Source organism: Capricornis sumatraensis, chromosome 7, assembly GCF_032405125.1.
Source record: "Capricornis sumatraensis isolate serow.1 chromosome 7, serow.2, whole genome shotgun sequence".
Lineage (NCBI taxonomy): Eukaryota > Metazoa > Chordata > Mammalia > Artiodactyla > Bovidae > Capricornis > Capricornis sumatraensis.
In genome coordinates, this window is record NC_091075.1 from 96,020,734 (window position 1) to 96,046,955 (window position 26,222).

At 36.8% G+C, this 26,222-nt stretch overlaps 1 protein-coding gene across 2 annotated transcripts in view; it reads left to right on the forward strand.

Annotated features, from left to right (window-relative positions):
- The window catches only part of BMP2K (BMP2 inducible kinase), a 116,371-nt gene that overhangs the window by 39,709 nt on the left and 50,440 nt on the right, over nucleotides 1–26,222 (forward strand). For both annotated transcript variants that reach the window (XM_068975471.1, XM_068975472.1), the window contains exons 2-5: nucleotides 12,593–12,711; nucleotides 15,521–15,626; nucleotides 21,155–21,297; nucleotides 24,138–24,259. In XM_068975471.1, the coding sequence (XP_068831572.1) occupies nucleotides 12,593–12,711; nucleotides 15,521–15,626; nucleotides 21,155–21,297; nucleotides 24,138–24,259 (490 nt within the window). The remainder of the gene's footprint in view (nucleotides 1–12,592; nucleotides 12,712–15,520; nucleotides 15,627–21,154; nucleotides 21,298–24,137; nucleotides 24,260–26,222) is intronic.

Sequence of the window (26,222 nt, forward strand, 5' to 3'; positions counted from 1 at the left end):
GTCCTTCCAATGAATATTCTGGGTTGATTTCCTTTAGGATTGATTAGTTTGATCTCCTTGCTGTGCTAGGGACTCTCAAGAGTCTTCTCCAATACCATGGTTTGAAAACATCAGTTTTTTTCGGTGCTCAACCTTCTGGATGGTCTAGCTCTCAGATTTGTACGTGACTGCTTGAAAACTATGGCTTTCACTCTATGGACCTTTGTCAGCAAAGTGATGTCTCTGCTTTTTAATATGCTATCTAGGTTTGTCATAGCTTTTCTTCCAAGGAGCAAGTGTCTTTGAATTTCATAACTGCAGTCACCATCCACAGTGATTTTGGAGTCCAAGAAAAAAACGTCTGTCACTTTCTCCACTTTTCCCCATCTATTTGACATGAAGTGATAGGACCAGGTGCCAAGAGCCTGTGTGATCTGGCTCTCTTTTAACCCTTTGACTTCTTTTTTCTGTTACGCTGCCCTTTGTCCATTCTGCTCTAGGCTTTCTGGTCCCTTTGCTATTTTTCAAACGTATCAGCAGGCTTCTTCCTTAGGGCTTTTGCATACCTTCTTTTATCTCCCTGGAATGAACTTGCCCTGTTATTTCTGTGGCTCATTCCCTCACTTCCCATCTTTATTCAAAGTCACGCCAGGCTTCTCTAGGCATCTAGCATCTAGATTAAGAATTTTAACCTCATCCCTCCCTCTGCCCAGCACAGATTTACAGTCTACCATCCGTCTCAACTTTAATTTTTTCTCTCCTCAGAATGTGTCATCTTTTATATGCCATATATTTTACTTGTATATCTTGTTTCAACCTCTCTAGGACATAAGCTCACAGAGGGTACAGGGGTTTCTCTGAATTACTTATAGTTTTGTTTCTAGCACATAAAACAGTGCTTGACACCTTGTGAGCAATTAATATATATTGTCCAATGAATGAATGATTTACATGGTAAAGAAGTGAAATTCTGTCTTCTAAATTTGTAGTGTATATTAAAAGTCCAGTTAATATCCAATCAAAATGATGAATCAGTGGTTAATTACTTATTATTCACGGAAGATCAGTGTAGTAATTGTAATTTGTCAGTTAAACTGTTTGCAGCAGAACCAGTTTATTAATGTTAAGTCATTCAATTAGTAAATATTTGAGTGCCAGACAAGGTGGTAGGCATTGATGATACTGGGATAAGTGAGGTGTATGTAGTTTCTTCCTTATAGAGCTTATGACCCAGTTGAAGGGAGAGGCACTAAGTATAATAGGTATAATTACTGTGAAAGGCAGAGGAACCAGAGATCAAATTGCCAACATCCGCTGGATCATGCAAAAAGCAAGAGAGTTCCAGAAACACATCTATTTCTGCTTTATTGACTATGCCAAAGCCTTTGACTGTGTGGATCACAATACACTGTGGAAAATTCTGAAAGAGATGGCAATACCAGACCACCTAACCTGCCTCTTGAGAAATCTATATGCAGGTTAGGAAGCAACAGTTAGAACTGGACATGGAACAACAGACTGGTTCCAAATAGGAAAAGGAGTACTTCAAGGCTGGATATGGTCACCCTGCTTATTTAACTTGTATGCAGAGTACATCATGAGAAACGCTGGGCTGGAAGAAACACAAGCTGGAATCAAGATTGCCAGGAGAAATATCAATCACCTCAGATATGCAGATGACCACCCTTATGGCAGAAAGTGAAGAGGAACTAAAAAGCCTCTTGATGAAAATGAAAGAGGAGAGCGAAAAAGTTGGCTTAAAGCTCAACATTCAGAAAACAAAGATCATGGCATCCGGTCCCATCACTTCATGGGAAATAGTTGGGGAAACAGTGGAAACAGTGTCAGACTTTATTTTGGGGGGCTCCCAAATCACTGCAGATGGTGATTGCAGCCATGAAATTAAAAGACACTTTCTCCTTGGAAGAAAAGTTATGACCAACCTAGAAAGCATATTCAAAAGCAGAGACATTACTTTGCCGACTAAGGTCCATCTAGTCAAGGCTATGGTTTTTCCAGTGGTCATGTATGGATGTGAGAGTTGGACTATGAAGAAGGCTGAGCGCCGAAGAATTGATGCTTTTGAACTGTGGTGTTGGAGAGGACTCTTGAGAGTCCCTTGGACTGCAAGGAGATCCAAGCAGTCCATTCTGAAGGAGATCAGCCCTGGGATTTCTTTGGAAGGAATGATGCTAAAGCTGAAACTCCAGTACTTTGGCCACCTCATGCGAAAAGTTGACTCATTGGAAAAGACTCTGATGCTGGGAGGGATTGGGGGCAGGAGGAGAAGGGGATGACAGAGGATGAGATGGCTGGATGGCATCACCGACTCGATGGACGTGAGTCTGAGTGAACTCCAGGAGATGGTGATGGACAGGGAGGCCTGGTGTGCTGCGATTCATGGGGTCGCAAAGAGTCGGACACGACTGAGCGACTGAACTGTGATGGGTAAGTTTTTAAAAGTTCAGTGTTGCAGGGGTTGCAAACTCAGATGCCTACACAAGCCAGGCACTTAATGTTAAAGAGCAAGGTGGGCCAGTACGTCATCGAAACTTCAAGAAGAGAGGGATCTGTGCTGAGCTGCAGAGCACATGCCCTGTATAAAGGAGTGGCAATTGACTGACATCATATAGGAGTAAAAATCCTGTCTCCTCATTTCCACGTTTTTCAAGAAAAACAGAAAAATCAAGATTGTCATCTGAAATATACCAACCTTCTGAGGTACTATGCAGTCCAAAGCAATCCTGGTTTTGACCCACAAGCCTCTTTGTAAGAAATATTGCTTATTAAGTAAGATATATCAAGAGGAAAACTCTGGGTATTAGGCGGGGAGGACATTGTTTCCTCTCAGTAACCCCAGTTTTCTCGTTCCTCCTAAATTGTAATTTTATTCCCAGATCCTACATAGACTTTTCTTCTGGAGTAACAAAGACAGGTGTGGATATAAAAACATCACAACGTGAGATTAATGAGAAAAACCCCTCTGGCTTCATGTTACCAGCGTTGTGTAATTGGACTAGGTGCTTACCTTCTTTCTCAGCGTTTAGCTTATTCCTCATCTGCAGAATGGGCATAAGTTAAATTGCTTCATAACGTTACGAGAACTAAATAAGATAGTGCACAGCAATGCATTGTAGACAGACCCTTTGCCGTCTGAGCCACCAGGGAAGTCCTTTCTGTGTAGTTAGGGCTGTGTGAGTGAATGCAGTGCTCTTGCTTTTTCTCTTCCCAACTCCCCCCTCCTTTTTTCTCCAGCCAGTCAAATGTAACTGATTTATTCTTTGATTACCTTGTACCAGATAGCACAAACGGATACCATAACTTTAGCATGAATTTAAGTTAGTAATTCTTTTTAGAGATATTTTCACTTTTAAAAATAAAACTTCTGGAGTTCTTGCTTTAACCTAGAGTAACGAAAGTCTGATGTATCACAGGCCAGTGGTCATTGGCTCAAATCCTGCAGCCAAATAAGTGCCTGTTCCACTTAACTTGAAGATAGTTTTCAAGTGACATTGTTTTCTTTGGCAGTGGTTGAAACCAGAAGTTGCTGACGGCTTAGTATTTTTTCTGTCTTGTTGACTAGCATGCTGTCTGATGATACACACAATTCAGAAAAAGACCATGTGTAATTATATCCATTCCTCTCATCTCTCTTCATTCCCCAGGGAAACAAACTTGATAGAAGTAAACACTACTAAAGCCCAGTCTTTCATAAACATGAAGTGCTTGTGTGTATCAGGATATTGGAACCGTAGGTATCTAAGATACCATAAACATTTTCTGTGGCGAGAGACTTATGGTGCCTTTGGGGAAGTTGTGAGTCTGGCTAATCAGCAGCAGCATTGTTATTCTTGTAAAATAATAATTCTCAGTGGTGGTGGTGGGGTTGTTGGATGGCAAGGGAGAGAGGAATTACTTGGAGAAAAACATCCTGAGTCTCTTGTTCTTTTTCTTCCAAGTTTATTATGAAAGATTTCAAAATGTACAGAAAGTTTGAAGGAGTAGTACTGTGAATAACCATATGAAAATCATCTAGATTCAACTACTGATAACATTTTACCATTCCATTCTTTATACATTTTTTAAAAACATGGATAATTTTGAGTCAGGACTGTGCATTAGGAGAATTATTGTTCATTTTCTTAGGTGGAACAAAGGTATTATATAGGATAATGTATGCATTTTAAGAATGTATATGTGTTTAAATACTCATGAAATATTAATACTAAGAATAAAATGACACGAATTCACAACTCACTTTCAGGTAATTCACTGCTAGCCAAAAGCATGTTTTATGGTTTCTTTCAAAATAGAGTTAATTGAGGATTATGTATTTGATTATAATCTCATTTAAAATCTAGGATAACCCTACCCCCCTCATTAAAAAAATTTCAATTTTTTTAAACTTAAAAAAAAAAAATGGGTCACCCAGTTCTTCCAATCCCCCACCCTTCACCTCTGGCAACTACCAGTTTATTCTGTCTGTGAGCTTAGTTTTTTTATATTTATTTAAAAAATATTTTTAGATTCTACTTGTGAGAGAGATCATATGGTATTTGACTTTCTCCATCTGACTTACTTCGCTCAGCATAATGCCCTTGAGGTTTCCCCATGTTGTTACAGATGGCAAGATTTCCTTCTTTTTCATGGGTGAGTACTGTTCCTCTCTGTGTTTGTATGTGTGGCACAGGTTTTAAATCTATTCATCCATCACTGGCCAAGCTGTTTCCATATCTTGGCTATTGTGAATAGTGCTACAGTGGATATGGGAATACATGTAGTGTGGTGGTTTAGTCGCTAAGTTGTGTCCATCTATATCTTTTCAAATTAGTGTTTTTATTTACTGCCAATAAATACCCAGAAGTGGAATTGCTGGATTATACTGTAGTTCTATTTGTAATCGTTTGAGGGACCTCCATACCATTTTTCATCGTGACTGCCCCCAGTTTTTATTCATACCAACAGTGCACAAGAGTTCCCTTTTATCTGCATTCTTTCCAGCATTTGCTACTTCTAGTCTTTTTGATAATAGATGTCCTAACAAGTGTGAGGTGATATCTCATGGTTTTGATTTGCATTTCGCTTGTGATTAATAATGTGAAGCATCTTTTCATGTACCTGTTGACCATCTGTGTGTCTTCATTAGAAAAATGTTTATTCAAATCTTCTGCCCATTTTAAAATCAGATTTTTTAAAAACTGAATTGTACAAATTCTTTATGTATTTTGGACATTAGCTTCTATCGCATGATTTGCAAATATTTTCTCCTGTTCAGTATGTTGCCTTTTCATTTTGTTGATAGTTTCCTTTGCTGTGAGAACTTTTTAGTTTGATATAGCCCCACTTGTTTAGTTTTGCTTTTGTTGCCTTTGTTTTTGATGTCAAGTTCAAAAAATCATTGTCAAAAACTATGTCAAGGAGGTTACTGCCTGTGTTTTCTTCTAGAAGTTTTACAGTTTTAGGTCTTATGTTCAAGTCTTTAATCCATTTTGAGTTAATTATTGTATACGGTGTAAGAGAGTGGTTCAGTTTCATTCTTTTGCATGTGACTGTTCAATTTTCCCAACACCATTTATTAAAGAGACTTTTTCCCATTGTATATTCTTGTTTCTTTTGTCATAAATTAATTGACCATGCATGTCTGGATTTATTTAATTAATCTGGGCTCTCTATGCTGTTCCATTGCTTAATTTGTCTTTATGGCAATAACATACTGTTTTAATTACCATGCCTTTGAAATATAGTTTGGAATTAAGGAGTCTGATGCTTCCAGCTTTGCTCTTCTTTCTTGAGATTGCCTTGGCTCCATGGGAAACTTTTAGGTTCCATACAACTTTTAGAATTTTTGGTCCCATTTTTGTGAAAAACGCCACTGGAATTGATAGAGATTGTGTTGAATCTGTAGATTGCTTTGAATAGTATGGAACTTTAAACTGTATTAATTCTTCCAGTCCATGAGTATGAAGTATCTTCTATCTGTTTGTGCCTTCTTCAGTTACTTTCATTAATGAAAGTAGTTTTCAAGATACAGACATTACACTTTCTTGGCTAAAATTTTTTCTAGGTATTTTATTCTTTTTTATGCAGTTGTGAATGGGGTTGTTCCCTTAATTTCTCTTCTGGTAATTCATTACTAGTGCATAGAAATGCAGCTTATTTTTGTGTATTGATTTTGTATCCTGCAACTTTACTGAATTCATTTATTCTAACAAATTTTTAAATGAAGTCTTTATTAGGGTTTTTTAATATAAAATATCATATCATCTGTGAATAGTGACAGTTTTATGTTGAATAGGTGTGGTGAGAGGTGAATAGTGACAGTTTTATGTTGAATAGCTGTGGTGAGAGTGGACATCCTTGTCTTATTCCAGATCGTAGTGGAAGAGCTTTCAACTTTTCTTTGACTTTTGAAGTGAAGTGAAAGTCCCTCAGTTGTGTCTGATTCTTTGTGACCCCATGGACTATACAGTCCATGGAATTCTCCAGGCCAGAATACTGGAGTGGGTAGCCTTTCCCTTTTCCAGGGGATCTTCCCAACCCAGGAATTGAACCAGGGTCTCCTGCCTTGCAGGCAGATTCGTTATCAACTGAGCTATGAGTCATCCAATATTATTTTGTTACTGTCTATTTCTCCTTTTAAGTCTGTTAATATTTGCTTCATATATTTAGGCTCTCCTATTTTGGGTGCAGAAATATTTACAAATGTTGTATCTTCTTGTTGGATTGACCCCTTTATCATGTAGCACCCTTCATTGTCTCATATTACAGTCTTTGTTTTCAAGTTTATTTTGTCTAATGTAAGTGTAGCTACTCCAGCTTTCTTTTGGTTTCCAGTTGCATGGAATATTTTTTTAATCCCTTCACTTTGATTCTGGGTGTCCTTACATCTAATGTGAACCTTTAGTAGAGAGCATATAAGTTGGTCTTTTAAAAAATTTATTCAGCCACTCTGTGTCTTTGATTAGGGGATTTAGTTCATTTACATTTCAGTTAAGTAGGTGCTTACTGCCATTTCGCTAATTTTTTTTTTTCATGTTTTTTGTTCTTTGTGCCTGTCTTCTCTTGTTTTCTTCTTTGATGGTTTTATGGTTTGATGATTTTCTTTAATGGTGTGCTTATATTTCTCTCTATATTTTCTGTCTGTATTTACTACAGGCATACCTTGTTTTATTGTGCTTTATTTTATTGCACTTCCCAGATACTGCCTTTTTTTTTTTTTTACAAATGGAAGGTTGGTAGCAACTTTGCATTGAGCAAGTCCATCAGGACCATTTTTCCTAACATCTTTTGCTCACTTTGTGTCTCTGTGTCACATTTTGGTAATTCTTTCAATATTTTAAACTTTTTCATCATTATATTTTCCTTGGTGATTTGTGATCAGTGACATTTGCTGTTATTAGTAAGACTCCCTGAAGGCTGAGATGGTAGTTAGTATATTTTTGCAATGAAGTATTTTTTTAATTAGTGTGCACATTTTTAAAAGACATGATGCTGCTGTACTATTAATAAACTATAGTAAACATAGCTTTTTATATAATGGGAATCCAAAAAATTTGTATGACTAGTTTTATTGAAGTATGCATTGTTACAGTGGTCTGGAACTGAATGCGCAATATCTCCAAGGTATGCCTATATAGGCTCTTTGCTTTGTGGTTACCAAGTCTTAACATATGACAACTTATATCTGCAGTAGTCTATTTAAAATTTAAAACACTGAAGTTTAATCCCATTGTGAAGCTCAACATTATTACTCCTTCCCCTTCACATGTTATATTATTGATGCCACATTTTACATCTTTTTATCTTGTGTATCACTTAACTAATTATTGTAATCACAGTTATTTTTCTTACTTTTTTCTTTTAACCATCATACTAGTTTATAAATGGTTAAACCTTTACCTTTACTATGTATGATATTTCCAGTGAGACTTGTTCATTTATGTGTTCTTGTTACTACTTAGTACCCTTTCTTTTCAGCTGAAAGAAGTCCGTTTAGCAAATTTCTTCTATGATCCATTTAGTGGTAATAAGCATGTTTAGTTTTTGCTTGTCTGGAAAACTCTTTATCTCTCTCAGTTCCAAGTGATAACTTTGCCAGGTAGAGTATTATTGGTTAGAAGTTTTTTCTTTCAGCAGTTCGCATATATCATGCCACTCCCTTTGGCTTGCAAAGTTTCTCCTGAAAAATCTGCTTATAGTCTTATTGGAGGTTCTCTTGTACAACAAGTTGTTTTTCTGTTCATGCTTTTAATGTTCTCTTCTTGTCTTTAACTTCTGACATTTTAATTATAATGTGTCTTGATGTGGGTATCTTTGGGTTCCTTTTATTTGGAACTCTGGGCTTCCTGGATCTGCATGTCTGTTTTTTCCCTTAGGTTAAGGAAAATTCAGCTATTGTCTCTTCAAATAAGATTTCTGCTCCTTTCTATCTCTCTTTTCCTTCTGGGAGCCCTATTTTGTGCATTTTAGTTCATTTGATGTTGTCCCATAGACCCCTTAAACTATCTCCACTGTTTTCCATTCTCTTTTCTTTTTGCTGCTGTGATTGGCTGAGTTCCACTGCCTTGTCTTAGAGTTGATTGAACTCTTTGTTCTACTTCATCCAGTCTGCTGTTGAACCCCTCTAGTGTATTTTTCAGTTCAGTTATTGTATTCTTCAGGTCTGTGACTTCTGTTTGGTATTTTCTTATATTTTTTAAATCTCTGATGAAGTTCTCACAGTTCATCTATTCAGTTTGGTAAGCATCTTTATGATTATTGCTCTTTATCAGATAAGTTACTTATTTCTCTTTCATTAAGAGTTTTTGTTTTCCTGAGGTTTTATCTTGTTCTTTTATTTGGAACATATTCCTCTGTTTCTTCATTTTGCTTGTCTCTCTGTGTTGGTTTCTATACCATAGGTGAACAGCTGGTCAGTTTGGAAGGAGTGGCCCTGTGTAAGAGATGAACTTTGTGATTCAATCCTGCCTCAGCTTTTGGTTATCTTGTAAACATCTGTCCTTGTCCAAGTAGCCTGTTACATTTTTAATACCTACCAGTAGTTGTGGATGTGCTATGACTTGTCATTGTCCCAAAGGGCAGAATCTTAGTACCTGGCTGCAGGCTTCGTGGAAGTCAAATCCTCAGACACCAGCTTTTAAAAGTATGCAGATATGTACAGGCTTATGAGACTAAAAGTATTAGCCCTGCTGGCCACCAGAACCAGGTGATCTGGAGGTCTCCCCTGAGTAGCAGCGTCAGAAACTGGGACTCCAGATGAGGGTATAAGCTCTTCTCTGGGTGATACCAGTGAGCTGGAGCAGGGCAGAGGGAGAATGCCAAGATGGCATCCAAAGCCTGTGTTCCTTTGTAGGCCACCAAATGTGGATCAGACCTGAAGATTGACCCTTAGGGTGAAGCTCCAGAACAAGTAAAGAGGCCGCCTTCACAGAAAGTCTTGGGTGTGCCCATTACCTACTAATGAAGAAAATGACCTTACTTTCAAATGGGCTTCCCTGATCGCTCAGTGGTAAAGAACCTGCCTGCCAGTGCAGGAGACATGAATTCAGTCCCTGGGTCAGGAAGATTCCCTGGAGAAGGGAATGGCAACTCACTCCAATATTCTTACCTAGAAGATCCCATGGACAGAGGAGTCTGACAGGCTACAGTCCATGGGGTAGCAAGTGAATTAGACACAACTTAGTGACTAAACAATAACAGCAACAACAACTTTCAAATAGTTAACCAACAAAAATCATGTTTCATAGTTTCTTCTAAAACTAGTAATGAATCAAGAACTGTGTATGACATTTGATGGTGATGTGATTCTACTCCATTTTTTACTCCACATATGGAATACTGTACAAGACAACTAACCAGAGTCAGGGTCCCAGACTTTGCCTTAGTGTCACTTTGTGTTATTTTCCATATTCTTTTAGCCCCTGTTATCTGTAAAGTGGAATTTAGGCCTTTAAGATTTACTAGGTTAAAGATATTTCACAGATGATGCTGTTTAATTCATTTTCTATCACATCAGGAAGCATGTAATGTCAATATTAATGCCAATATTAGCGACCCCCAAATTTCTTTTGTGAAAAGAAATGCTTTTCCTTTTGATGCTTTGACACCATGTGAATATCCTATTTTTCATAAACCTTTCATGGATTTTGGCATACAACGATGATCCTTGCTGAATCAGTTTCATAATATGGTATTTCTCAGCTTTGATGCCTTCTCCCAATTCCATTGACAATCTCTGTCACTTGGGGAATGAGTAGGGTCCATCAATGTGTTGGGCAAGAAAATGAGTTGAGGATCTCAGTTACAGGAAACAGATAATGGTATCTAATTTTATGTCACTTTTTCGAAGTTGGATTTTCAGTTCTTTGGAAAAAAAAATACTGATTAGGAGCTGAGAGACATAATTAGCAAATTATGTCTGATGAATTGACTTCTTGGTAGTGATTGGAAAATTTTTATAGTTGTAATCAGGTTATGTCAAGTAAATTAGTGTATGTTAGATTTCAGTTCCGTTCAGTCACTCAGTTGTGTATGGCTCTTTGTCACCCTATGAACCACAGCACGCCAGGCCTCCCTGTCCATCACCAACTGCCGGAGTCTACCCAAACTCATGTCCATTGAGTTGGTGATGCCATCCAACCATCTCATCCTCTGTCATCCCATTCTCCTCCTGCCTTCAGTCTTTCCCAACATCAGGATCTTTTCAAATGAGTCAGCTCTTTGCATCAGGTGGCCAAAGTATTGGAGTTTCAGCTTAACATCAATCCTTCCAATGAACACCCAGGACCGATTTCCCTTAGGATGGACTGGTTGGATCTGCTTGCATTCCAACAGACTCTCAAGAATCTTCTCCAACACCACAGTTCAAAAGCATCAATTCTTCTGTGCACAACTCTCTTTATAGTCCCAACTCTCACATCTGTACATGACTACTGGAAAAACCATAGCCTTGACTAGACATACCTTTGTTGACAAAGTGATGTCTCTGCTTTTGAATTTGCTGTCTAGGTTGGTCATAACTTTCCTTCCAAGAAGTAAGCGTCTTTTAATTTCATGGCTGCAGTCACCATCTGCAGTGATTTTGGAGCCCAGAAAAATAAAGTCAGCCACTGTTGCCACTGTTTCCCCATCTGTCTGCCATGAAGTAATGGGACCAGATGCCATGATCTTTGATTTCTGAATGTTGAGCTTTAAGCCAACTTTTTCACTCTTCTCTTTCACTTTCATCAAGAGGCCGTTAGTTCTTCTTCACTTTCTGCCAAAAGGGTGGTGTCATCTGCGTATCTGCGGTTATTGATATTTCTCCTGGCAGTCTTGATTGCAGCTTGTGCTTCATCCAGCTCAGCATTTCTCATGATGTACTCTGCATATAAGTTAAATAATGTTAGATGTTAGATTTAACAAGGGACTAAAAAATACCACCTTCCCTCGCCCCACCCAGAGCACTTAGTTAATTCAAAAGTGACTTAACAGTTATGTTCTAAACACATTAATTGCTTGTCCTCTGTCCATGCAATTCTCCAGGCCAGAATACTGGAGTGGGTAGCTGTTCCCTTCTCCAGGGGATCTTCTCAACCAAGGGATCGAACCCAGATCTCCTGCATTGCAGGCGGGTCCTTTACCAGCTGAGCCACAAGGGAAGCGTTGCTCTAGAAGGACTATCAAACTGATGAAAGTGACATAAAATATCCTATGCCAAAATGAGTTTTGAAAACTTCAGTTGGAAATCTTTGTTTAAATGCAACAGAAGTAATTGTTCTTTAGAATACCTGTATATTTCAGATATTGATGCTTTCTCAGGTGCAGTGAACAGACTGTGGCATAAATAATGAGGACATTTGTTATCTAGCATGAGAGATCCCAAAGGCTGTCTAATTCAGTAGCCTAACTATGTTAGTATTCTGGGTCATTTTTTCTCTCATTCTTTTTTCCATCATAGCCACATATGGTTGCCCTAGGTCTAAACATTACGTTCTTACACAACAAAATCCAAAAGCTGGAAGGAAGAGAAAGGCCTTCTTCGTAAAACTCTCTCCCCCGCCACCCCCGGATGGAAAATCTTTCCTGCAACCCTCAGCAGACTTTCCTATATGTCCCATTAGCATAGTCAGTCCTGAATCAGTTGCTGACAAGAGGAAATGAGGTTCTCGTTATCACCTTAATACAATGTCAGTTCACCCCCTAGAAGTGGATGAGGAACCCACCCATCTGAGCCTGTTGGTGTTTTGTATCTGATCATATCAGTGTTTTGTCATCATGGAGACAGGGAGGCCGATGGGTAGAAGATCAGTAGTATATGCCAGATATAGTGATATAGTTGTAATATTTTCCATATCCCATATAAGAAATATTCCCATTCAGATACTATTTTAATATTTTAACCTTTAAAAGAGAGGCGTGTAACCTGAGAAGCATATTATCCTATATGTGCTAGTTTGTGATTGGTATAGGAAGCCAATGTTTTGGCTGTAATTTAATATATTAGTTGCTTACTGTCCTTTTGTGTTGTGTACAGTCACTTTATTTCCTTCTGAGATTAAGCTCCTCAGTGATGTTACATAATTTTAGCGGTAGTTTCAAATTCTTTATATTTAATTGGTACTTGTTCTCGTAGGTGGCTTCTCCACTGTTTTCCTGGTGCGGACTCATGGTGGACACCGTTATGCATTGAAGCGAATGTATGTCAATAACACGACAGACCTCAACATCTGTAAAAGGGAAATTACAATTATGGTAAGTGAGAGTAATTCCATTTGAAAAACTTGTATTTTTTTTCAGTTTTGCAGCATAACATTAACCAGCTTTTAGGCAAGCTGCTTATTGGCTCACGCACATCTTGAAAACTTTTGGAGAGTACTCTTTAAAGCCACACTTAGGGCTAAATACAGCCAACTCCTGCCTCTCCTCCCTTGCTTATAGTAGTTCAACAGGGAGGCGTCTCTCCTTTTTTTTTTTTTTTCCTATTTAAAATACATTTTAATTATGGAATATTCTAAGAATAGAAAAATTGAGAGGACTAGTGAATACCACTTCACCCCCTACTCAACTTAAGAATTAAAAGCTTACAGATACAGTTGAAACCTTCTATGTATTCCTCTCCAATGTCATCTTTATACTGTTATCCTCATCCAGAAAGAAGCCCTTATCCTGAATTTGGTGCTTATCATCCCCATGGGTATTTAATAAAAGTTTGTGCTTGTATTCACAGGCAAAAGTTAGTTTTGCTTTTCATTTTAAAAATCATGCTGTAGAATTGATTTTTTTGTGTAGGTGTGTACTCTAGTTATATGGTAAGGTATGCTTCAGTAAGGAAAAAATTTCTTCTTAAATATTAGGAAAAGTGAAAAATACTTTACTAGGCCATTAAAGAAAATTTCAGTAATTCAGTTAACTAGACTAACCAGTTCAAGAAAACTACAGAATAAAAGTTTCCTTCTTGTCTAGAGTTGCTTATTGTCAGTGCTCTGGGTAGTTTCTTATTCTTGTTCCCCCTCCTTCTCTCTGTTCTCCTCCTCTTCCTCCTCCTCATCCATTCTTTATCAAGTGCTAATATATATATATTTAATGTTTTTGTTTTATTGTGTCAAAATTCACACAATATACATTTTATACTTCACATTTTAAAGTGAACAATTCAGTGGTATTGAATGCATTCAGTGTTGTGTACAGACTGCCCCTATTGTTCTAAAGCATTTCATCCCTCCAGAAGGAAACGCCTGCCCGTGAAGCAGTAACTCCCATCCCACTCTTGTTCAGGGCCTGGCAACCACCCAGTCTATGTTATGTCTCTGTGGATTTGTGTCTTGTGGATATTTTATATCCATGGAGTCATGTAGTATGTGACCTTTTGTGTCTGGCTTCTTTTCACTTAGTATATTTTTAAGATTCATCCACATTGTAGCACTTATTAGCACTTGATTCCTTGTTATGGCTGAATAATATTCCATAATATATGCTGTGCATATATATCAAAATTTGTTTGTTCATCTATTGATGGACTTTTAAAAAAACCATTGTGATGGTCATTTGGGCTGTTTCTACTTTTTGGCTATTGTGAGTGTTGCTATATATATGTATATATATGTATTTGTTTGAGTATTTATTTTCAGTTCATTTGCTATATATCTAAGAGTGGAATTGCTGGGTCATATGATAATTCCATGTGTAACTTTTTAAGGAGCCATTAAACTGTTTTCTACAGCAGTTGAACCATTTTATAGTCACACTAGCAGTGTAGGAGGGTTCTAGTTTTTTCACTTCCTTGTAAACGCTTGTTATTGTCAGACCTCCCCAACTGCTAAGAGGGAGATTTTCTTATTTTGGATTAACATTTCTATCAACACACACGTGGTTTGATCCTTTTTGTTTTAAAACAGGCGCTTTTATACAACATGACTTACCTGAATTCTGCTTTTATTGTCTCTATCCCTCAGCTAGACTAGAGTTGATTAGACTTTGAGACTTGAGTGTTATTCAGGTAAGGCTGTTAGTCAAAGAGGGAAAAGATTTACTCTGAGATAACAGGAAACCTTAGACTGTTTTCTAGCTTGAGCACAGATATGTTACTATTATATTGTAATAGTTCCTTCAATAGAATTTAAGTTTGAGAGCTATAAAACATAGTCATCATCAATCTCAGTTAACAATCATATCTTATGCTTTGAAAGAAGATAGTTTGGTGAGATGAGCAGTTTTTTTCTTTCAACTGTTTTTTGATGACTAATCCTCCATTATTTATGTTTATTTGTGAATTATTCACATGTTCAACTGCCATTAGCTAATATCTCAAATTATATTGCATAGTTAAAAGTAGATTTTTTTCTTTAATTATAGTGGATGTAATTTATTTTAAACAGTATTCTTGATAAGAGTTTTTAAATTTAAAGACAAAATGAATTTAGATCATTATTGTTTTTAACCTTATTGTATATTGATGATTGTTTTATACTAGGAGCAAAGTGTCAGATTTCCCATTTTCTTCTTATTTCCTTGTACTCGTTATGCTAGTACTATATTTAATCTATAGTTTCTTTATAGGAATCCTATTTAGCTACTTGTTTATTTTTTAGGTGATTTAGTTGAAAGTACATACATTCATAAATTCTTTTAACTCGGTGGATATAAATTGCAGTCTGTTGCAGAGAAAACAGACAAATGGGAGTATAGTTGTTAGTTTATGAACTAACAATTCATATTTTAAAATACCATATAAAATCTGGTATTTTATTCTTGAGTCGCAAAGTGCTATCTTTTGTGTTCACTTTTGAAGAGTATTGTTTTGAATGAACAAAAGTGGTGTCTTTTTTCTCCACTGAATTTAAAAATGAATATTCGTTAACTTTCTGTCTATTAGAAAATGACAGTCATGTGTAACTAAACTTTCCATTGAAACTGCAGAAATTTTTTTAAACATGTCAGATTCCATACTTAAATTTTACTTTTTGAAATTCTTTAAATATATTAGTTTAAACTTCAAATCATTAACAATAGATGTTTAAAATACATGTTTTCCAGTTTTTAAAATTTTGTTTATTTTTTGCAGAAAGAGCTATCTGGTCACAAAAATATCGTGGGTTATTTGGACTGTGCTGTAAATTCAATTAGTGATAATGTATGGGAAGTGCTTATCTTAATGGAATATTGTCGAGGTAAGTATTTCTCTGCATTTGTTTTGTGCCAAAAGAATTTGCTCATAAAATGGGTTATTAGGTGTCTTGGTTTCTCCCTGGGCAGCTGTTATCTAATTCTGGACACTCATTGCACCTCAGCTTTAATTATTTGTCTAATTAAGGAATGCTGTTGGAAAATAATTTATAATATTGTTGCTTTGGTGATATGAGCACATGTAAATGGACAATTAGAAAACGCCTTTGGGTTTAAAATAGGAAATCTAAGCAATCACATTTCCTGATCCCTGTACATTTCTTTTATAGTCTAACCAAGAAGAACATGCTGTGTCCATATTAGTATTATAGGATTTTTCCAGAATGCTACTATGTTATCCTTGGGCATATTGAATGTAATAAATTTAAAGGATACATTTTGATCTATAATTTTTATAAATTTATGTGGTCTTTTGTAAACATCAGAAGATAGAAAACTACTTTTTATTTGGATCTAATGTGTTATTTTCAAAGAAATATTTACTTGTAGAGTACACTTAAGAATTATAATCAAAGTCTTGATTTTTTTTTTTTTTTTAAACTTTAACATGTGTGAAGGGGTCAACTAGTCAATTACCTGCAAACTTGCCTTCTTCCCCCCATGCACACCTGGCCTCCTCCAGACTGTAACTGGCAGTTTGGGTTCTAGGAAGACCTGTTTTATATTTAGATTCTCTTAAAACAGTTATGATTGTTAACTATCATACCAGGAACTCTGGTCAGTTCCTGAAGTTTAGAGGAGGAGGAGGAGGAGGATGGTGATGGTAAGTGAAAAGATTTAGTCTTACTTTACTCCAGTCTTGTAAGAAGGGAAGGACAGAGGAAAATGAAGTGAATCAGTATTATAATATCTGTTGTGATATATTTGTAACTTATATAAACAATTAGATATTTTTGTGATTGTTCTTCCTTATTTTTATCTTCTCTACTGTAAAGCATTATGATCCCTTGAAGGAGACAATACTGATTTTCCTTACTTTCCTGAATTCTAACATTTAAGGTGCTAATTCTTAGCTTGATTAGAGTTGACTAATAGCCCTTGACTATTGATAACTTTTTAAAAATAATTGAGCATAATCATAATCCTGAATGAGTTTAATTAAAATTGTCATTCAGAAGACATTTTAAAAGGGGAACCAAACGAGCTTCAGTTTTTAAGGAAGTGAGTATTTGTGGGGGGGGTGCCAGTGGTACAGTCTGCGGCAGATGAAATTTAATTATCTTGTAAAAAATAAAGTCGTATCTGCTGCTGCTAAGTCGCTTCAGTCGTGTCTGACTCTGTGTGACCCCAGAGACGGAATCCCACCAGGCTCCCCTGTCCCTGGGATTCTCCAGGCAAGAACACTGGAGTGGGTTGCCATTTCCTTCTCCAATGCATGAAAGTGAAAAATGAAAGGGAAGTCGCTCAGTCGTGTCCGACTGTTAGCGACCCCGTGGACTGCAGCCCACCAGGCTCCTCCGTCCATGGGATTTTCCAGGCAAGAGTACTGGAGTGGGGTGCCATTGCCTTCTCCGAAAGTCATATCAGCATTTAAATAAGATGGTAGGTTGCACTGTTTGGCATTTTAAATTAAATGGTAGTGAGTGCAATCTCAGAAATATGAAGATTGTTGAGGATAGAAAAAATGGTGACTTTTTAAATTTTAATCATGAAATTGGGCAGAGTATAAAAGTTTTGTTTAGGGGATGATATCTGTTTGAAAAATATGTAAAGATTTGGAAGTTACCAACGTCTTACTTTAAAAGACCTTCAGTCTTCAGCAATATTTGCTTTTTGGATATGATTTTTAAATTTTTCATTAGAATAATTTTACTTTAATGTCTTGTTGTTGCTCAGTTGTGTCTGACATTTTGCGATCCCATGGACTGAAGCACACCAGGCTTCCCTGTCCTTCACCGTCTCACAAGAGTTTGCTCAAACTCATGTCTGTTGAGTCGGTGATATCATCCGACCATTTCATCCTCTGTCATCCCCTTCTTCCGCCTTCAGTCTTTCCCAGCATCAGGATCTTTTCCAGGGAGTCAGCTCTTCGCATCAGGTGGCCAAAGTATTGGAGTTTCAGCTTCAGCATCAGTCCTTCCTATGAATATTCAGGGTTGATTTCCTTTAGGATTGACTTGTTTGATTGCCTTGCTGTCCAAGGGACTCTAAAGAGTCTTCTCCAGCACCACGGTTCAAAGGCATCAATTCTTCGGGCTCAGCCTTTTTTATTGGCCAGCTCTCACATCCGTACATGACTACTGGAGAAACCATACTCTTGACTGTTCGACATTTGTGGGCAAAGTAATGTCTCTGCTTTTTAATACACTATCTATTTAGAAGACTTCGGTTTTGAATAATTAAATTTCATTTGTTTCTACATTTGACGTGTGGCTCAGATAGAGCTTTTAACTTTTTCTGGGAACTTAGATTTTGTAATTCAAGGCTTCTAACCCAAAGATCTCTAAAGGGAAAAAATACTGACTGACTCTTTGTTTAAAATTTATTCTACTCATTAAAACATTGAAAGTTTGCAAGAGATAGAATGAATTAAAGGTTATGATTTCTTTAACTGTGAAATGATAGTTGAATAACGTGAATGTTGTTGTTCAGTCGCTAAGTTGTGTCCAACCCTTTGCGACCCCATGAACTGCAGCATGCCTGGTTTCCCTGTCCTTCACTATCTCCTGGAGTTTGCTCACATTCATGTCCATTGAATTGGTGATGTCTAACCATCTCATTCTCTGCCGCCCTCTTCTCCTCTTGCCTTCAATCTTTCCCAGCATTAGGGTCTTTTCCAATGAGCTGACTCTTCATATCAGGTGGCCAAAGTATTGGAGCTTCAGCATCAATCCTTCCAATGAGTACTCAGGATTGATTTCCTTTAGGATTTACTGGTTTGATTTCCTTGCAATCTAAGGGACTCTTAAAAGTGTGTGTGTGAGTTGCTCAGTCATGTCTGACTCTGTGTCCCTATAGACTGTAGCCAGCCAGGCTCCTCTGTTCGTGGAATTCTTCCAGGCAAGAATACTGGAGTCTGTAGCCATTCTCTTCTCCAGGGGATCTTCCTGACTCAGGGATCAAACCCAGGACTTCTGCATTGCAGGGAGATTTTTTTCCCATTGAGCCATCAGAGAAGCTTGAATAATATGAATAAACACCAATAAACCACTTCTTTTACTGTTTAATTTTTGCATAAAATGAGCCAGGACATTTGACAAAGTATGGAGAAAATTGCTGCATAGTCAGGTGCCTCAGTCTTATATGAGATACTTTGAACAAATTATAACCAAATAGACCTGAGTTTTCTCAAAATTGAGGATTCATGGGCAAAATTAATGTTATTTTCCTCTGCTTTAAAGTTCTAAGGAAAAACTAGCTGTTTCAGAAAACATATGAGAATGCTGTTTAGACGATAATAATAGAAGGAACAAGTATGTACACACCTTCTTCACTTGAGGCACTCAGTTGTATCCAACTCTGTGACCCCATGGACTTTAGCATACCAGGCTTCCTGTCCATCACCAACTCCCAGAGCTTGCTCAGACTCATGTCCATCGAGTCGGTGATGCTATCCAACCATCTCATCCTGTGTCATCCCCTTCTCCTCCTGCCTTCAATTTCCCAGCAGTGGGGTCTTTTCCAGTGAGTCAGTTCTTTGCACCAGGTGGCCAAAGTATTGGAGTTTCAGCTTCAGCATCAGTCCTTCCAATGAACATTCAGGACTGATTTCCTTTGGGATTTGATCTTGCAGTCCAAAAGAGTCTTCTCTAACACACAGCTTGAAAGCATCAATTCTTCGGCGCTCAGCTTTCTTTATAGTCCAACTCTTACATCTGTATATGACTACTGGAAAAACCATGGCTTTGACTAGAGGGACCTTTGTTGGCAGAGTAATGTCCCTGCTTTTTAATATGCTGTCTAGGTTTGTCATAGCTTTTCTTCCAAGGAGCAAGTGTCTTTTAATTTCATGTCTGCATCACCATCTGCAGTGATTTTGGAGCCCCCCAAAATAAAGTCTGTCACCATTTCACTTGTTTCCCCATCTATTTGCCATGAAGTGATGGGATCGGATGCCATAATCTTAGTTTTTTGAATGTTGAGTTGTAAGCCAACTTTTTCACTCCTCTTTCACTTTCATCAAGAGGCTCTTTAGTTCTCCTTCGCTTCCTGCCATAAGGGTGGTGTCGTTTACATATCTGAGGTTACTGATATTTCTCCTGGCAATCTTGATTGCAGCTTGTGCTTCATCCAGCTCAGCATTTCTCATGATGTACTCTGCATATAAGTTAAATAAGCAGGGTGACAATATACAGCCTTGACGTACTCCTTTCCCAATTTGGAACTAGGTGTTGTTCCACGCACCTTCTTACACATTACAAAATAACTGACATTCATTTATTCAAACTTATAAGTTTCAAACTTCAACACAAGTTTGCCTTTTTAAATTTCCATACTTTATTTAGGTTAGAATGTTTTCTGAATGAATCATGTATTTGTATTCTGAGAATATGATAGTAAACTTTCTCTTAGTGTAAGAATTGTCACCATTATGCTGTCAGTTATTGTAGTCCACTCAGTACTTATTTAACAACTCTCTCAGGGCTTGTTGGTGTGGCTGTTTGACTTTGGTAAGTTATCTCTTAACCTGGTTTAGAACATTAGTCTTTTATAGATCTCTTTTTCTCTCTTGTGATTCCTCCTTTCCCCAGTCAATATCTTTTCAAAATCAGATCAGGAAGTTTCCTTGATTCTCAAGATAAAATCTAAAATTTCTCTCTCTCTCATCAGTATCATCTTATTTTACTCTCTTCTTAATGCTTTCTAGACCATACTCACATTGGTTCTCTTTAACTTATTCAAAATCATCAAACTCTTTCCCAAACTAAAGGCCTTTTTACATGTCACTTGCTGTCACTAGGGTGTTCTCCCAAATCTCTGCCAGGTTAATTTCTAATTAACTTTCAGTTTAAACATAAATAATCACTTCCTTAGATAGGTCTTCTCTGCCAGTCTTTTCTTCCCGTCCTTTACCAATTTAAATTTGGGTTTTTCTCATACAATACTTGTATGTAACTTTGATAAATACTTATGTGTGTGATTGTGTAGTAATTTATCTCTACCTTTAGGTATAAATTTTGTGATAATAGAGACTTTATTTTCGTTCACTAATGTTTACCCTCAAAATTAGCATGGTTGAATAACTGTTGCTTCAAATTTATGATGCCATCAGTTACAAGGTACATCTTGATTTTGGAATTGTTAAAATGTTAAAATACGGCCAGTGGTATTAGCAGAACATCAGTTATTTAAAATGAGAACATCAGATGTTCTCATTTCAAAGATGTAAAATGTGAATAAAAAAGTATGTCATTGAATCAACAGAATATGGTGTATAATAAGCATCCTTACAGGAAAATTATGAAAAAGCCAGTTTCCCATTACCTGAGACCATAAAGTCATTTCTTAATTTCTTTGTCTGTGGTAGTCTTCATTTATTAAAAATGTAATCAAAATTACTTTTTTTGGTTAGCTGGGCAGGTAGTGAATCAGATGAATAAGAAGCTGCAGACTGGCTTTACGGAAGTAGAAGTGTTACAGATATTCTGTGATACCTGTGAAGCTGTCGCAAGGTTGCATCAGTGTAAGACTCCGATAATTCACCGGGATCTCAAGGTATGAACTTTAGACTTCTTATGGATTACTGCCTTTTAAACTTTGGAGTTAAAATGTCCTTGGTCTGTCTTCATCTAAAGCAGGTCCTGTTACCAGGACTGAGATCGGTCTCTCCATTCTCTGCTGCGTTTCCTGAGGCCATGTAGAGACTGACTATAGAACTGAAACTGTGCTTTCCATGACCCTGACAGTTTCTCGCATGGTTGTAGAGATGGATTTTGTGTTCCCTACTCTGCTTCTGTTGTTCTGAGCAGGCTTCTTTAAAAGGTTTCATATGAGCAAGAATATGAACGTCACTGACTCAGGTTGGATGTCTCTCCACTGTCCTTCCAACACTCCTCCTGTTTCCTATAATTCATTTTAAGCATCAAGGAATTTTCCGGAGATATTGGAGGTCACTGTAAATGGGTCTCTTTATTTGCTACAGTTTTAGATAGTTTCTTATAACTTGGTGGTGACTGTCACCTTAAGGTCACTTTGTCTTTCATAGTCATGAATCGGACCTTTTGTGTATGGTACCCACCTGTTACACTAGAAAAAGTGCCCAGAGGGGATTGAATATTCCCGGAATTATATTGCTCGAGCTATCACTACATTCTTTAGAAACATGGATGTCTTCTTTGATACTTGCAAACACTAAGATTATAAAAATTCCTTTCTGAAATGTTCTATGCCCAGATATCCCAAGGTAAACCTTTCCCCCACTTCAAGTTCACTCAGATTCACTTTCTCAGAGTCCTGTGCTAGTACCACCTTATTTATAATTACAACATAATCTTTCCATTTTCTACTTGTTTTACTGTTTATTATCATTTGTCAGTTTCTCAGATACTATGTAATTTGCTTATGTATTAAGACTACTGTTTTATTTTCTGTCCTCTTCCATTGGAAGGTAAGCTCTCTGTGAGCAGGGATTTCTCTCTTTTGTTATGATTTATCCAAGCATTTTGTACAGTGCCTGGCACATGGCAGAGTCTCAGTAAATATTTGCTGAATAAATGAATCCCAATTCTGACTTATTATTGGGCTTCCCAGGTGGCGCTAGTGGTTAAAAACCTGCCTGCCAGTGCAGGAGACATATGAGAGGCGGGTTTGATCCCTGGGTTGGGAAGATCCCCTGGAGGAAGGCATGGCAACCCACTCCAGTATTCTTGCCTGGAGAATCCCCGTGGACAGAGGAGCCTGGCAGCCTACAGTCTATAGGGTTGCAAAAAGTCAGACACGACTGAAGCGATTGAACACTCAGCACACACAACTTTGAAAAGTGATAATAAAATGCTCTTAAAATATAAGAGAATAGAAGATGTTACTCAGAATATAGGTTGTTAACCATGAAAGCATCTTTTAGGGAAACTTATGCCAAAGAATACAAGCTAAGGTAAGATGACAGTGTTTGACTCCACATCTGTCTCTTAATTTGGATAATCAGTGTAGCATCTTTTATTTCAGTTCTTCTGGATATGCAGCTCTTTTACATTTTCCCTAATAATTTGGTCAGATGTTTTTGTGCTATTTTAGCTCATTAACTTTTTTAATGTAAAGTTGATGTTTTCAGCCAAGTCTTACTTGGCTTTAAAACAAAGACATTGAATTGCATACTTTTATATAGACTATATTGAATAGAGTTAGTTCTTTTTACATGTGGAAATTTATTCATACCTGCTTAAGTAGCTTTTTTAAAGTAGATTTCTTGTATAAATATTTTGTACAAGTATGTTTAAACTAAAATGAAATATAGAATAAAAATTATGAAGAAACTAATGTGAGTATTTTGGTAGCGTGGAGAGAAATTTAATTACTCATTCAAGGCTCTGTCATAAAAATACTGTAAAAAAGTTAATAATAATAGTGTTATTTATTGAATGCTTACCTTATTTCATTTGTGTTCTAAGCTTTTTACATGTTTTAATACATTCAGCTTTTACAGTTTTTACAACAATCTCATGTAGCAGATGTTATTTCCCCCAGTTTATAGGTAAGGAGACTGAAGCACAGAGTGGTTAGGCAAATTGTCCAGGGTACATGCGATAGTAAGTAGCACAGTTGGGCTGTGAACCCACGCTCTCCTGTTTTAGAAACTGTGCGCATGACTTTAAGTTTTTATGACTCCGATCTCTGAAGTTAAGACACAAAGTTAGATCTGTGTTTTCAGTGTAATGTATTAGATAAAAATGGAATAGGAGTTAATCAGAGGTGGAATTGGAATGGTTTATGTTTTTTCTGTAGAAAAACTGAAGTGTCAGAAAAGGAGGAAAATGGAAGGTAGGGTATAGACTCCCTTGCCACTAGCTGTTCTCTCTTGTAGAAGCAGTTATAGAGAGGACTTACAGTTACTTGAGGGCTTCCCAGGCGGCTCAGTGGTAGAGAATCCAGCGGCTAATGCAGGAGACATGGGTTTGATTCCTGAGTTGGAAAGATCCCCGAGAGAAGGAAATGGCAACCACTCCAGTAGTCTTGCCGGGAAGTCCCATGAACAGCGGAGCCTGGCAGGCTACAGTCCATAGGGTCACAAATAGTTGGATACAACTTAGTGACTCAACATGTTACAGCAAAAAGGGTTACTTGACTCTTGCAAAACTCATCCTGGTATGGAAGAAGCACTCCTCTGTTCTCAGTAAGAGAAGCAGTAGATAAAGTAACATGTATTTTTGTTCTGAATCATTGTCCTTTCTCACAGTTTGAGTACCTTCTCTCTATATATACTTGTGTATGTGTGTGTGTAGGGGCTGTGTGTATGTGTATAAAACAAGTCATTTGGTGTTTATTGTGTCAAAACATTGTCGTAAAAAGACAATTTTCACTTTGAAAATACTACTAATTATTGATTTTCTTTTCTGAAGGTAGAAAATATTTTGTTGAATGATGGTGGAAACTATGTACTTTGTGACTTTGGCAGTGCCACAAATAAATTTCTTAATCCTCAAAAAGATGGAGTTAATACAGTAGAAGAAGAAATTAAAAAGTAAGTGTTAATTTTGTTTTGTCTCATGAGAATTTTAGGTAACTTGAGTCTGTGACCAGCTCTGATAGCTTAAACTTTAGGTATTCCATTAATAGATCTCTTTAAGATATTTCTTTGTGATATAATTGATGAGTTTACGTCTCATCTAGTTCAATAGGAAATACATTTTACCATGGAAGCAAAATTTTCATCTACATTTTAACAAATTAATCAAATTTAACAAATTTGTTAAATAAGCTGTAGTAATTAGTGGAATCATTAAAGGGAGTTTGAAGTTATTATTGAGTTCAATTAAACATCTTTGTGTTTATTGATACTGAGTGAGGATTTGTGCTTGTTAGGAAAAATATTTAAACTTTGACCTTGTATTTACTATTAAAAAGTTGATATTATTGCATTGAAAACTGTGTGGAAAACTTACTTTATAATACTGTCCTGGAGAATTCTTTGGTAGAAATATAAGTCATATCTGCCTTATGTTTTCTTAGCCTTGTATTTTCCATGGTTGCTAGAGTATTGCAAGGACTTCTCCCTGGCTTTTCGGTTTTCTAGTTTCAGAAAATAGTACTATTTGTAAATCTTTGATCATCTTAATAAAATGATGCAGAATGCAGAAAGGTCTGTAAGAACAGGGTTTTCTAAGTAGCTCCCTTTTTCTAAGTTACTTTTCTTCACTTCCTCACGGATTCTCAGTTGTTTAAGGCTACCTATGAGCTTTTGTTTGAACTGTGACATGTATTTTGAAATAGGCTCAAATAGAGCAGTGTTCTTGCCTGGAGAATCCCAGGGACAGGGGAGCCTGGTGGGCTTCCGTCTATGGAGTCGCACAGAGTCGGACACAACTGAAGCGACTTAGCAGCAGCAGCAGCAGCAGCAGCAGCAGAGCTGATCTTACTCTGGTCCATTTGTATAAACGTATGGTTTTCTAGACTTGTATTTCTACTCAGGAACAGCCTCTGATGGTTATGTTAAGATTCCATAAAAACAAACTCCTTAGTAAACTTATAAACATCCTGAAGAACACCAGAACAATGAATTATTGAATTGGCTTCTTGTGGGTATATGTATATACATATAATTTAAAAAGTTACTGGGTTGTGATATATAATGACTGTTACAGAATTCTGCTCAAGCATCTTTGGCTTGCTGAAAGTTTAATTTTTTGCTGTTAAGACCTGAAGTATAGCTAAAGTTTAGCAGAATTGTCCACTAGTGATGAACGTAATAAGCTCATTGGTTCTTGTACTTAGTGGCTCACAGAAATTAACGGTCTAATTGTTTATTCAGTTAACAGGGCGCACAACATATTGGACACTGTTGATGCTACACTATAGCAGTGAACAGAAAAAAAGGCCTGTCCTCATGTAGTTTCTTTTCTGGTTTCTTAGATCACTCCTCTGTAGTAGTATCATTCAGAATGTATCACAGGGTGATTTGAAAAAAATAAGATGGTAGAATATTGAGTTTTAAGATACTTCATGTAAAATAAAAACATAAAAGCACTTAAAGTGAATCTTAAATTATGCCATAATATAGGAATTCTTTTGATAGTCTAATAATTTTTCCCATGAAATTGAGCAATACTTTATTCTGTTCATAGTGGATTTGGAGTTTTTATTCCTGTAAATATTTATTCACTGTACCTTTTAATTCCAAACTACTTATATTAACAGTTCTGAAAGTGTACTTAATGTAATTAATAATAATTAATTATGACAACTAGATTACTTTTAAAAGAATAATTATAAAAACAAACCTCGAGGAGATTTACTACCATGTGTAAGGAATTATGTTAGGATTCATAAAAACAAACTGCTTAATAAACATATAAATTAATTTTTTGAGAGGGTAGAAGTTTTACTTTTAAATTAGCCAACTAAAATATTTTGATAAGGATATTTTTATAGTTAAATTGTACTATTTCATTTAAGAAATTCAAGGAAAACCATGTTTCCAGTACATT